This window comes from Oncorhynchus kisutch, linkage group LG2, assembly GCF_002021735.2.
Source record: "Oncorhynchus kisutch isolate 150728-3 linkage group LG2, Okis_V2, whole genome shotgun sequence".
NCBI lineage: Eukaryota > Metazoa > Chordata > Actinopteri > Salmoniformes > Salmonidae > Oncorhynchus > Oncorhynchus kisutch.
The window spans coordinates 64674876-64690316 of NC_034175.2; the positions used below are offsets into that span (position 1 = coordinate 64674876).

Consider the following 15441-nt stretch of genomic DNA (forward strand, 5'->3'; position numbering starts at 1 on the left):
GCTAGTGGGGATCCGGCAGAAAATGACAGTCATTACATACTCTACTGTAGTTACCAAGCCCCCTGCTGCACTACAGTGGAGTGTTTACACTGAGAGTGAGTGAGTGAGTGAGTGAGTGAGTGTGAGAGAGAGAGAAACACATTTTTACATTTGTTTCCACATTGAAGCAAATAGACTTTATTTAGAGGAAAGTAGTGTAATTTTGAAGCAAATATATTTTATTTGGAGTGAAGTATCTTTGAGTTCATAGACCAATCAAAAACATGGTTTACCTGTGTTGTATATATATTTCCACACTATATGGATGGAATAATACTGTGAAATTGTAAAAATTATGATAATGCCCTTTTAGTGTAAGAGCTGATTTAAAAGGCTGCCTGAAATTTCTGCCTGTTTTGGTGGGAGGGAGTTTTGGCCTGCCTGCTGACATCACCAGGTGGTAAATTAGTTAACAGACCAATAAGAAATAGAGTTCCAAAGCTCTGGCAATAACAGCTCATTTTCAATTTTCCCCTCCCCACTCAGACCACTCCCAAACAGTCCTAGAAAAGTTCTTCCTTGAGAAACTGCTCTTTGCTAAGAAGCTATTTATGTTTATTTTTGACCATTTTAATTGAAAACAATCACAGTAAGGTACTTAATTGTTACCCAATAAGTTATTTGATATTGAGTTAAAAATGGCTGCATTGAACCTTTAAAGTCAAAAATAAAAGGTGACACTACTTATTGGTGTTAGCCAGTAAGTAGTTGTTGACTAACAACAAGATGGCGTTTAGGTATCAGTACGAACTGTAACAACATGAAGGTGCATGTTGGATGACCGAGCCGTGTTGATCTTCAGCTACCCGAGTGGCACTGCGGTCTAAGGCACTGCATCTCAGTGCTAGAGGTGTCACTACAGACACCCTGGTTCGAGTCCAGGCTGTATCACAACTGGCTGTGATTGGGAGTCCCACAATTGGCCCAGTGTTGTCCGGGTTTGACCGGTGTAGGCCGTCATTGTAAATAAGAATGTGATTTTAACTGACTTGCCTGGTTAAATAAAGGTCAAATAAAAATAAAGATTACACATTAGGAAGTCACACTTCTATGTGTCTGAGGGCCTTTACTGTAATGACCCAGGACACTGCTTTCTCTACAGGCTAGAAAAACACAACAGGCCTCTTCTGTTTTAGTCTACTTCATTCATAACCCCCACCCCCCCCCTCAAACTACAACAATTTGGAAATGATGCCCCTGACCAATTTAGTTTCAGTTCTTAATCCCTCCATGTCAGACACAGTATGTAGGCTGTATGGCAGGAGCACGCAACAACTACATAAACAACCTGCCAGATATTCAGATAGTAATGCATGGCATCAGCAACTCCTCGTCAGATCAGAGCCTAAGTCCAAGATTCAAACAATTGCAGATAGTGGATTTCCAAATAGCGCTGTCAGAAGAGCGATTGATTCTAATCATTGGCCATGACCAAATAGGCTACTGTTCTAGTCTAGGCTACTGCTTGCTAAATGATGTACTATTTACTTCAAGCCACACTACACTATTTAGAACATACTGTTTCGTCAAATGTAGGCAGTAAGCATGTTCTGGACCTATCATCTCCCTCCATCCTCCTACATCAAACACCTTCATTTAATTGAAAACTCCAATAAAACCATTGTTTTATAGGTTATATAGGCTTTTGGTCAACCTTGACCCTTGGCTTTGGGTCAACCATGTGACAGCAGCTGAACACTGCGAGTCTCTCCAGAACTGACATCTGTGTCTGGCTGTGATGTGGAACAGGGAGAGATGAGGAGGCCGTTATCCAGGGAGACAGCTAACCGAGAAGTTCTTATCTCGTTACGCAAATCACTGGCATATCAGCATGGCAGTGCGTCCCTAATGGAACATGCGTGCCGTCAGCTCTTGGCACTGAGCCAACCCATCTCTGCGTGGCTTAATGGGTGGGGGGTATTATGTGTTCTGTCATTCGTGAAGAGGGAATGCGCCGTTACTGCGCACACACACACACATACACACAGAAGAGAGCAAGGCAGTTGTGCCAGTACGTTTGAGGAGGGTTCTGATTTTACAGGGTTTAAATTTCCCAATTTGACTTCCTCCTCCAAACAAAATATTTTGGGGGTTCTGTCTGAGTATAAACAGTAAACGAACTCTCTTCCATTTTCTTTCATCTGATGCTCTCTCTCTCTCTCTCTCTCTCTCTCTCCCTCCGCTGTCCCTCTGTCATAGACCCAATGTTTTTGTTAGTAAGTAGAACCAGAGATTCCTTGCTAGCAGGCAGCCTCGGGTCATGTGGTTATTATGATGACCGACATAAACAAACAGCTCTGTCAACCATCAAACAGAGCTTGCTACATTGTCAAAACAGAAATTGTTACATTTAGTTTATTTTCCTCTAGCTAGCTTAATTTATGCCATTTGCAAGCATAGTATTGTAATTATCATAACATTGTTATATATAATACAATTCAATAACATTTCTGTTGAAAGTTTGTGGCAATATTTTTACAGTTATGAGCTAACGCTAGCTACTGTTGTTCTATGATTATGCTTTCTAGCTTGGCTACTGTTATGTAAGTTAACATATTTATTTCTAAGTTGTTATTCTTAAATGTTAGGTTTGCCATGTTATTATTTGTTGGAATGTTTTATTTTCTCTATTTCAGTTAAGAAATTGTCCATAAAGCCAAACGATATGGATTTATTTGGCTACTGTTTATGCTAGCTGCTACCAGAAAACAGTGAGGACAACCTACTCTATCTACAGTGACGTGTATTCTTGGATGCCAAGGTAAGCCATCTATCTGATGCTGTCTGGTCAAAAAGAATATGACATTGTTGCCACCCGTAGCACTGAATGCAAGGGAAGCTAGCGAGTATTTGGCCTCCCTTAAATGTACAAAATAATAGCCCATCAGCATTGAGCTAAACTGAATGAGCTCAACTGTGAATGATCCTAGCGCATCAATAAAAATTGTCAAGGGAAGCCCATTTGGATTTGGCTCCAATCACATCACATCGAGAGCAATACGTTATTGACAGAAACAAGTTGAATTGTTGCATCTCGTTGTGTTGTTGTCCTCCGGTGGCTGGCTGGCTGGCTAGCTAGCATTGGCCCTTTCCTAAATTAGCCATGGATGGAGATAGGGATTTGGACTTGTGGTTTTACTTAATTCTCTGTACTGATTATAAAGGCGATTCTGATCCAACCATAAATTCATGAATTGTGCCGCTGGCCTGAGGATGGAAGTTCAATATGTAGATAGATGTAGAAGGCTAATGTTAACTAGCTAACGTTGCCCATGAAAGGAAGTTAGGCTAGCAAGCACTTATTTTAGCCAGGTAACCTAGGACAACCAAACATGTGAGTGTGTAGTGTATGACTGAGTCAAAAAGAAAAGGTTCCTGGAGTATTCTTTAGGGGTTCTTCAAATTGAAACTGTGGGGGAACCCCTATAAGTTCTTAGAATAACCCTTTTAAATGGATCCTCAAAGAACCTTTTGAAGAACCTTTTGATGAACCTTTTGAAGAACCTTTTGAAGAACCTTTTGATGAACCTTTTGATGAACCTTTTGAGTAAAATGTTTTAACTACCCTCCCCTCGCCTATTATTATTATTATTATTAATAATAATCATACATATAACAATGACAACAATAACACAATATTTTATTTGTCAGTGTTTATTACGATTTGAGTGGCAAATTAGAATAAAATAATCCAAATATGAGGTAAAGTCCCAGCAGAGCCCCAATTCCAATGGGTTTATCTTCTGGCATGTTGATGTTAATGTGTTGATGTTCTCTGTATCCATAGCCAGAATGAGTTTGCAGTGCATGGTGATCGAACAGGTTTCCTGTTATATTCATCAGAGGTGTAGGGAGGTTGAAGTCTGTGAATCCCAAAAGGTGTAATTATACAGATGATTAACAAAACATGCACACAACAGTATTCATACCTTGATTTTTGCGGTGAATGTGAATGAAAAAATCTGTTTTGATAATGGTTTTCATACACATACCTTGTCCATAATGTAGAGGTTTATGGGATATTCATTGACGAGGTAAGGAAGGAGGATGGTAAATGTGATCTGCATAATATACCAATACCAATTAACATACCTTTATATGCCTCCTCGTCTGTATACCTGCAGACACAGACACAAAAGTGAGCAGTTCAGTCATCTGTACCCAAAACAGCTAGCCTTCAACATATTCTTATAGCATACGTATTCTTACCTCTTTGTTGATTGATATCCATTGAATTGTGTCCATTTTTTATTTTAGAAAGACTTGCAAAAATATGAAAAGATAGCTGGCATCATAAATCAATATCAATTTAGTTCATACAAGGGACACATCTTACCTTGAACTGAGGAGATCTTTAAATGTTTCAGTTAAGTGCCTGCACCTGCTCTCCATTCAAAATAAAATACAAATGTTTCAGTTGGGTAGTTAGGTTCCTACAAGAACCCCCACCAACTAAGGAGGTTCCTTGATGAACCCCACCTCCTATGGGGTTCTTGGAAGAACCTTCTGGGTGCAATTTTCAGGTCCAAGAACCCCAAGGTTCTTCTAAGAACTTGTTGAATCCCTAATTTTTAGAGTGTAGAATGTTTCGTAAACATGAGAGGAGGATGGCATTGGCTTTCTCTACAAGAAGGGTGAGTCAACATGTTTTTTATACTTTCACGAATGCACACACACACACACACACAAACACACAGAAATCAGAACCATGGACAGCCACATTTAGCTGATTGGAATACATCGTTTTTGGTATCTTTTAGTTGTCGCGGTATTAGACTAAGCAGAGGTGATTTGATGATGTTGAAGTTGAAATGGGGCTGGAATAGTTGAAGCAGCTCCTGTTTTCTTTGTGACTTGTGGTAACTCTCCATGGTTCTAAACCAATAGTTGTCTAGAAGTCCGAAAATGTTGGAAACATGAACTTGATTGACCTGCTGTAGGTCATGTAACTGTTTGATCCATCGGCAAGGCACTTAACCCACCGTTCCCCAGGCCCTCGAAGACGTGGATGTGGATTAAGGCAGCCCCCTGCACCTCTCTGATTCAGAGTGGAAGACACATTTCAGTTGAAGGCATTCAGTTGTACAACTGACTAGGTATCCCCCTTTACCAATATGCTTTGTGGACTTCACAGGACAGATGTTGCTCTCCAGTTTGTGATGAAACAAATGTGTGGTTTAATTTATTTAATTTATTCCACTGTATCTTCTTATTGTTTCGGCCTTAGGCCTATATATTACGGTCGCAAGGCATATGAACTAACAGGTTATAGAATGAACAACACAATTATCACATCACATAGGTTGTAATATGGCTTTTTTTCTGGCTTGGCTTCTCCAGTGATTTTACAGAATGCACCGCTACTGCTCTCTCCCCATCGCTCTCAGCCTGTCGGATGATGACAGCAGCTGTAATCAGTGGGAGTTGAGCCCTTCACATGCAACCAAGGCATGTATCCTGTAATCTACAGGCATGCCATAAATTCACACATTGACACCACTCACAAGTGTGCCAGCTAATACAAAGCTTTCTATCAACATAAAGGAAGGGGACATTTCAATCTAGTTCGTGGTTTTGACTGTGAGAGAACATTGTAAGAGCATGTTCTCAGGATATTAATAGATTGTTTTGTAGGTCACATCAAGCCAAAACGGATAGTGTGTGTGTGTGTGTGTGTGTTTGCCAGTCATAGAGCTGACAGAGAGCTGAAGAGATTTCTAGACACCTGTGGGGGTAAAACTCAGTTTACCACTCGTATCTCCCCCTCCATTCATCCATCCATCCATCCCTCTCTCTCTCTCCTGTTGGGAGTGTTGTTGTGTTGATGGGTAGCCTGGAGACATTCCAGCAGGCTCCACGTAGCTGCCATTCCCCTGATTCTGAGTGAAGACACAACACACCACCCGTAGCATTTGTGTGTGAGCGTGTGTTTGTGCGTGTGCGTGCGTGTATGTGTGTGTGTTCTACTTCTACACATGTACAAGGGGGGGGGGAAAGAATGTAAAAGAGAAATCGTTAAAGAGAGAGAAAGAGAGAGTCATCGAAAGAGAAATAATTACAAAAGAACAGGAAGGCTAGCAGAGGTCGGGAGGGGAGGCTAAGGTGGAGAGCAGAGCAAAAATTGTGAAGTATAATTTTTGGAATAAGAGGGAGGGAGGGCGGACTGGAGGGTGAGACAGAGAGACTAACCAAGCAGGTTTTGTGATCAACGTTGACATTCCACCCATTCTCAGATACATTATTCAGAACACCTAAAGTCCCCACAAGGATAGTAAAACAAGGAAAATGTCCCACGTCCCCAAGAGGACAAGGCTAATTTAAGCGTAAGGGTTAGGTTTAGGGTTAGAATTAGTGTGAGAATTAGGGAAGGGGTTAGTGGATAAGTTTAGGATATGGGTTAGGTTTAAGCTTATGGTAATGGTTAGGATTAGGATTAAAACATGTGTGTAAACTCATATTTATATTATTACTTCCATTGCTATCTGGTCAAATAATTTCCACTGAATGTTCACTATCTGGAATGAGTCATTGTTTGGTGTGACTCCTTTGACAGACTTCTTGATTGACAGATTTGTTTTATGAGTCTAAAGAGTGGGGTGCAGAATCGTCATAAATATAACTACTCAATCAACAATATAAGAACACTCACCATGTAGGCTTACAAAATGTCAAGGTTTACCATACATGGAATAGGCATTGATTAATCTATTAGGCTATTAGGCTATAGTCACAATGATTCAGCATCCAGGTCGTACGGAATAATAACTTTGTAGTGACTCAAAACACGTTGTTTGCTATTTCTGCCATGTTAACGCACAGTGTGAACTCATCTCATGTGTTGATCGTCCCAGTGGTTTACCATAAGTGTTTGTCAGCTTTCAGACTGGCTGGGCTGGATCATTTTCGCCTGCTTGTAGTGTTTTGTTTACTATGTCAGTGAGTCCTCTATACACAGGGCAACCCTCATCAGCGTCTCTGGTGACTCCCCCTGTTGACGAGAAACTATAGGCCTACAGGGGGGTGGGGAAGTTTCAGCTGTTCTCATCAGTCTCAGTGGTAAGGACAGAAGGTATATTGCAACAGTTTGGCTTTAACTCTAATAACTTCTAGTAGGCCTAACCTGATCATGTCAAATGCAGAGCAGCTGATAGATATACTGTATTTAAGGGAAAATGCCATTAGATTGTTACCTGAGATTGTAAACTGTCATGGTCAAAACATATACACTACCAGGCAAAAGTTTGGAGACACCTACTCATACAAGGGTTTTTATTTATTTAGACTATTTTCTACATTGTAGAATAATATTGAAGACATAAAAACTATGAAATAACACATATGGAATCATTTTGTAACCAAAAAAGTGTTAAACTAATCAAAATAGATGTTATATTTGAGATTCTTCAAAGTAGCCACCCTTTGCCTGGATGACAGCTTTGCACACTCTTGGCATTCTCTCAACCAGCTCCATGAGGTAATCACCTGGAATGCATTTCAATTAACAGGTGTGCATTGTTAAAAGTTCATTTGTGAAATGTATTTCCTTCATAATGCATTTGAGCCAATCAGTTGGGTTGTGCCAAGGTAGGGGTGCTATACAGAAGATAGCCCTATTTGGTAAAAGACCAAGTCCATATTATGGCAAGACCAGCTCAAATAAAAAAGATTAACGACAGTCCATCATTATTTTAAGACATGAAGGTCAGTCAATCCGGAACATTTCAAGAACTTTGAAAGTTTCTTCAAGTGGAGTTCCAAAATCCATCAAGCGCTATGATGAAACTGGGTCTCATGAGGACCGCCACAGGAAAGGAAGACCCAGAGATCCTCTGCTATAGAGGATAAGTTCATTAGAGTTAACTGCACCTCCGATTGCAGCCCAAATGAATGCATAACAGTTCAAGTTCCAGGCACATCTCAACATCAACTGTTGAGAGGAGACTGCATGGATCAGGTCTTCATGGTCGAATTGCTGCAAAGAAACCACTACTAAAGGACACCAATAAGAAGAAGAGACTTGTTTGGGCCAAGAAACACAAGCAATGGACATTAGACTGGTGGAAATCTGTTGGAAAAGCATTCCAGGTGAATTCTGGTTGAGAGAATGCCAAGTGTGTGCAAAGCTGACATCAAAGTAAAGGGTGGCTACTTTGAAGAATCTAAAATATATTTTGATTTGTTTAACACTTTTTGGTTACTACATTATTCCATATGTGTTGTTTCATAGTTTTGATGTCTTCACTATTATTCTACAATGTAGAAAATAGTAAAAAATAAAGAAAAACCCTTGAATGAGTAGGTGTGTCCAACCTTTAGACTGGTACTGTAGATTCAATGGTTGTAAAGATGGGGAGTGGTCAGTCCATATAAAAGCGATGCTCTGCTTTTTTGACACAACACTCCAAAAAGCAAGTCCTGCAGGCTCTAGTTTTGTCTAATCTTGATTATTGTCCAGTCGTGTGGTCAAGTGCTGCAAGGAAAGACCTAATTAACCTGCAGCTGGCCCAGAACAGAGTGGCATGTCTTGCTCTTCATTGTAATCAGAGGGCTAATATAAATACTATGCATGCCAGTCTTTCTTGGCTAAGAGTTGAGGAGAGACGGAACTTACACACAGCTCTGACGCACACACTTATCCCATCAGACATGCCACCAGGGGTCTTTTCACAGTCCCCAAATCCAGAACAAATTCAAGAAAGTGTACAGTATTATATAGAGACATTATTGCATGTAACTCCCATCTCATTTTGCTCAAATAAACAGCAAACCTGGTTTAAAAAAACAGATAAAGCAACACCTCACGGCACAACGTCCCTCCCCTATCGGGCCTAGATAGTTTGTGTGTATGTATTGATATGTAGGCTACGTGTGCCTTTTAAAAAGGCACACGTACCTTCTGGGGCGGCAGCGTAGCCTAGTGGTTAGAGCGTTGGACTAGTAACCGGAAGGTTGCGAGTTCAAACCCCCGAGCTGACAAGGTACAAATCTGTCGTTCTGCCCCTGAACAGGCAGTTAACCCACTGTTCCCAGGCCGTCATTGAAAATAAGAATGTGTTCTTAACTGACTTGCCTGGTTAAATAAAGGTTAAATTTTTTTTTTTTTTTAAAGGATCTAGTTCTGTCCTTGAGCCGTTCTTGTCTATTAATGTTGTGTGTTATGTCCTCTTTCATGTTTTGTGTGGACCCCAGGAAGAGTAGCTGCTGCTATCGCAACAGCTAATGGGGGATCTTAATAAAATACCAAATACAATTGAATAACTTTGTTTTTAAACTTCATTTGACTGTGAAGCATTATGATTTGAGCGGAATCTTGAGATTCACTGATCCAGGAGATGGATGAATAGATTTCAGATCTTTACTCTGTCCTATACCCCAACATTACAACCCATGGGGACTAGAAAGTCTCTCTTAAAGGTTAAAGTGAAATATATTGGGTTAATTAATCATCTGTTGTCCAAATGACAGGAATCCAGCATTTCGCTTCTCCCAGTCACTCACTGATTTGTCAAACATAGCTCATAAGTGCAGAGACAGCCAGTGGGCAGTAGCGGTGTTTGGGTAAAATCACCGGCGGAACCCCCCCCCCCCCCTCCAAAAAACAACATATTACAACCAATCTGTTGTGTTAATTGTGTTGTTTAATCTACAACCTGTTTGTTCATATGCCTTGACACTGTGATATATAGGCCTAAGGCCAATACAATAAGAAGACACAGTGACAGATTAAATTCAACCACACATTTGTTTAATAAAAAAACAGACGAGATCCACAAAACATATTGCTTATAACAAACAGTTACATGACCTACAGCAGTGGTTCTCAACCATTGGTACAAGAACACCTGGGAGTCCTTGTCCTATCCACAGAGGGTACTTGAGAGGACTCATGAGAACATAAGCTTACTAGTAAAATGCACATGAGGGGGTACTTCAGGGGTAATCTGGGCAAAGCAACATTCAGTTGCTTGTGAAGTGACCAAAAAAGGTTTGGAACCACTGACCTACAGCATGGTCAAAGAAGGTAATGTTTCTGACATTTTCTGAATACTAAACAACTATTGATTTAGAACCATGGAGAGTTACCACAAGTCGCAAAGAAAACAGGCGCTGCTCCCACTATTCTAGCACCATTTCAACTTCAACATTTCAACATCATCCAATCAGATATTCTTATTAGTCTACTACAGTGAGAACTGTGAATGGTCCTGAGCCAGGACCATTCACAGTTGAGCTCATCAACGCTGATTGTCTGTTCTTTTATACTTTTTTAATCAAGGGAGGCCAAATGCTCGCTGGCTTCCCTTGAATTCAATGCTACTGACGGCAACAATGTCATACTCATTTTGACCAGACAGCATTCGATAGATAAGCGACACATACTGAGACAGAGGGACGCTGTTTCCTTCACTTGGATGCTTTCTCTGGTGAGATACAATCAGCCTCTTGCAAATTGAAGGAAATGTATGAAGCACTGCGAGATTAAAGATAAATCATTTTGTCTGTTTTTATTACTTTGTTTGTCAATTGTTGGGGGAAGCTTGTCATTTTCCAAATTCTTAACATATAATACGAATTGTAATTTGTAACGTACCATAAGAATTGAATGCTGGACATCCACAAATTAATACATACCACACAAACGTAACATATACAAAATTAAGTGTCTCGGATAATACAGACGAAATGTTCTGAGACCAGGTTGGAATGAAGTTCGCATTTGATTGCAAGGCAAACTGTAATTCGTTTTTAGTGTGCTTGATGTGTGAATGTTTTCAGAGAGTACATAGCCTACCATTGTGTTGGTTTCATAGGTTGATGGGCAACACTGACAATTGCGCGCACATAGATATTGGATACATTTAACACATTTTACTGCAGGGCATTGAACGAAGTTAAACTCATATCATTTGGTGTGTAGAAGATGCATTTCTTTGCTATTGGGGACAGGCAGGGTCGGGGTTGACTAGTATCTCTATTTGGAGGCCGCTCCCCTTCATGCAAAACATGTGCTATTATAGGTCATTGGAGTCCGGTTACAACTGTAGATGAAGAACACTCCTCACAAACAGGTTCTGAGCTGCTGGGAACGCCCTTGGACACGAAACCACCTGCTTTATAAAGATCCGACCGAGGACCAGAGAGAGTCAAAACAAAAACGAAAAGGAACAGGCACAAGAACAAACAAGATAACTGCCGAACTCTCCCACAGCTTGGAACACGGAAAGCTGCACTGACACGAAAAAACATCAATCAGTCTCTGCTGCAGCATTAAAAAAGGAGGGGCCACTTTCCAAAGGATTAGAAAATAATTAGAGAAGGGTGGCACAAATAGATAAACAAACTATCCAGCTCCGATTAACAGTTACAACTGTTATTTCTGAAATAAGTTTGAGAATCAACAACAGAGTCGAGAAAATGATGCAAATCTCAGAATCCCACCTGCAGAAGAACTCCTTGTTCAACTCCATGAATCGCTTCATTGGAGCCGTCAATAACATGGACCAGACGGTGATGGTGCCCAGCCTGCTGCGGGACGTCCCACTGGAAGAAGAGAGGGAGATGGCCGCCCTCAAAAGCTCGGGAAACAGCGACATCGAGGACGGCGACATGTACAGCTACTACCAGCTCCTGAAGTCCATCCGCTGCGACATCGAGTGGGGAGTGATGCGCGCCGAGAAGCTCAAGGAGAGCCGGGGTCCCAGCTCTCGGATTGATTCCGAGGAAGAAGAATCGGAGGTGTCGTCCGAGGACGACGAGGTTAACCTGCAGAAGCAGTTCCAGTTCCACATGACAGGGCTTCACGGGGTGCTGTCCAAGCTGACGCAACAGGCCAACACTCTCACCAACCGCTACAAGCAGGAGATCGGCATTGGATGCTACTAAAGTGTAGTGTAATGACCCGAGCGAACCCGCATTCCCTGATGATCGATGTTGTATTATTTAGCGCAAAGGAGTTGAACTGAACTGAATAGTCTATTACTTATGAAATTATTTTGAATAGATGGAGAGAGAAAGAAAAAAAGAGATGTAATATTTAACCTTTGTTGATCCAAAGAAATGTTGTGGTTGAACTGCAATGTGGTATACCTGGGTTCCATTACCCCCTGTTTTGCACTCTGTTTTGCGCACTGTCTATGTTTTATGAGCCGCGATCAAGCTTGACCCCTGCGTTCAGCTCAAGTGGTACACATATAATGCATATTTATACTTGTATTTAATATTGATGTATAACTTATTACCTCATACTGTATGTTTGAGAGCTGTATATTTCCTGGTTGAAGAAGTGCATGACCGCAGACATTTGGCTACATTTTGAACATCCCATTAAGGGATAAATGCGCATAGGATTTAGCATGTCTAATGATGCTAATGTGTCAAATAGTCTGTACAGGTTTTGTACTTCTTCCTATTGTGTCTTTATTATGTCCTTAGCTAAATGGAGGAGGCTTGACAGATTCTTGCCTATGATCCCAATGCTACCCTATATGATCAATGAACTGGAATCAACAGATGGTTCTTCTGAAATAATGAATGATTCAAAGAGATCATGTTATTATGGTGTTATTGCCATGGTAATTATGGAGAGGTGAAACTCTAAGACCAGTTATTTAATGTACAATTTTATGCTTTGGATTGAATATATTTGTATGGAGAAATAAACTTGTTTTTATAACTGAAAGTAATTTGTTATTTATGTTCTTTGCCTAGCAACACACCACCTAGAATGTTGTGGAACAGGATTATATTTCAAACAGCTACCATCCTCCAATTGACCCCAATACATTTCAACAAGTGTTTGATATCGTATATCCCTAACATTTCATGTTTGTCCAGGGACCAATCCATCTGGTACTCAATATGTACCCATTTCTGTTCAAACCAAACTCTATTCACCCTACGTTCCAAGAGTGGTGCAGCGGTCTAAGGCACGGCATCTCATTGCTAGAAGTGACACTATAGACCCTGGTTCAATTCCAGGCTGTATCACAACCAGACGTGATTGGGAATCCCATTGGGCGGTGCACAATTGGCCCAGTGTCGTCTGGGTTAGGGTTTGGCTGGGGTAGGCCCTCATTGGAAATAAGAATTTGTTCTTAACTGACTTGCCTAGTTAAATAAAAAAAGACAGAGTGAACCTGTAACATACAGGTAACTGCCAAAATAAAGGAAACATTGTTTTTCCCCCTCATCAATCTACACACAATACCACATAATGACAAAGCAAAAATGTTTTTATATTTTTTAGCAAATGTATTACAAATTAAAAATGAAAATATCACATTTACATAAGTATTCAGAACCTTTACTCAGTACTTTGTTGAAGCACCACTGGCAGCGATTACAGCCGCTAGTCTTCTTGGGTATGACGTTACAAGCTTGGCACACCTGTATATGGATAGAGTTTCCCCCATTCGTCTACAGATCCTCTCAAGCTCTGTCAGGTTGGATGGGGAGCGTCAGTGCACAGCTATTTTCAGGTCGCTCCAGAGATGTTAGATCGGGTTCAAGTCCAGACTTTGGCTGGGCCACTCAAGGACATTCAGAGACTTGTCCCGAAGCCACTCCTGCGTTGTCTTGGCTGTGCGCTTAAGGGTCGTTGTCCTGCTGGAAGGTGAACATTTGTTCCGGTCTGAGGTCCTGAGCACGCTGGAGCAGGTTTTCATCAAGGATCTCTGTACTTTGCTTTGTTCATCTTTCTCTCGATCCTGACTAGTCTCCCAGTTGCTGCCACTGAAGAACATCTCCACAGCATGATGCTGCCACCACCATGATTCACCTTAGGGATGGTAATGGCCAGGCGATGAGCAGTGCGTTTCCTCTAGACATGACGCTTGGCATTCAGGCCAAACAGTTCAATTTTGGTTTCATCAGACCAGAGAATATTCTTTCTCATGGTCTGGGAGTCCTTTAGGTGACTTTTGGCAAACTCCAAGCGGGCTGTCATATGCCTTTTACTAAGCATTGGCTTCCGTCTGGCCACTCTACCATAAAGGCCTGATCGGTAGAGTGTTGTGGAGATGGTTGGCCTTCTGGAAGGTTCTCCCATCTCCACAGATGAACTCGGGAGCTCTGTCAGAGTGAACATCGGGTTCTTGGTCACCTCCCTGTCCAAGGCTTTTCTCCCCCGATTGCTCAGTTTGGCCGGGCGGCCAGCTCTAGGAAGAGTCTTGGTGGTTCCAAACTTCTTCCATTTAAGAATAATGGAGGCCACTGTGTTTTTGGGGACCTTCAATGCTGCAGACATGTTTTGGTACCCTTCTCCAGATCTGTGCCTCGACACAATCCTGTCTCTAAGCTCTATGGACAATTCCTTTGACCTGCACTGTCAAATATGGCATCTTATATAGACAGGTGTGTACCTTTCCAAATCATGTCCAGTCAATTCAATTTACGAACAGGTGGACTCAAATCCCTTTGTAAATACATCTCAAGGATGAACAATGGAAACCGGATGCACCTGAGATCAATTTGGAGTCTCATAGCAAAGGGTCTGAATGCTTATGTAAATAAGGTATTTCTAAAAACCTGTTTTCGCTTTGTCATTATGTGGTATTGTGTGAATAAAAACATTTAATGAATTTTAGAATAAGGCTGTAACGTAACAAAATGTGGAAAAGGTGGAGAGGTCTGAATAGTTTCCGAAAGCACTAAATACATGCAGTTTATCCACTTGATTAACATAATTACATTTAAAGCACACATAAATACTCTTAGGATAGAGTAATGATACAAACCAAACATATTTTGGTAAACATGCGTTCAATATGCTCATATTGAGGTAATATAGTAATCATGTAATTTGACATTGCCACTCATGGCTTTTCATCCAGCCAAGTAAGAATGAGTTATCATTTCATTCATAGTATGAGTCTGCTCTCAGTGTATTCTGCATCCATCAAGCATAGGTCATGCAACCAGCCACTGACTATTAGGACCATGTAAATACAGCTGCCAAGAGCAAATAGTAGGTCTTTGCTTTTGGGATATTGGGATGTTTAGTTTACACATTGTCTTATAAGAAGAATAAACAACCAGTTTAATGTAGCGCTCTCTGTCCAGCCTCGACTTCAGCTGTGAGGTATTAGAAGTTCACTTTTTCTTTCTTATATTTTTTGTGATACATCTTAGGGCCAGGTGTATTCATAATATTTTTATTTGGGAAAAACATCTGCTTTTTATGTGAGGCATCCCCTCAAAAGGTCCATATATTTGTTAAACTGTCATCCCTTTTGTTTAATATTCTTATCAATGCAAAGAATTAAGCAACACATACATATATATATATATATATAGTACCAGTTGAAAGTTTGGACACACCTACTCATTCAAGGGTTTTTCTTTATTTTTATTATTTTCTACAATGTCGAATAATAGTGAAGAGATCAAAACTACGATATCACA

At 40.8% G+C, this 15441-nt stretch overlaps 1 protein-coding gene across 1 annotated transcript; it reads left to right on the forward strand.

Annotated features, from left to right (window-relative positions):
- Positions 1 to 9135: 9135 nt before the first annotated feature.
- On the forward strand, positions 9136 to 12718 carry LOC109870130 (mid1-interacting protein 1-B-like). The gene has a single exon (XM_020460497.2). It carries the CDS (start codon positions 11455 to 11457, stop codon positions 11920 to 11922), a length of 468 nt encoding a protein of 155 aa, XP_020316086.1. The 5' UTR covers positions 9136 to 11454; the 3' UTR covers positions 11923 to 12718.
- Positions 12719 to 15441: the final 2723 nt, after the last annotated feature.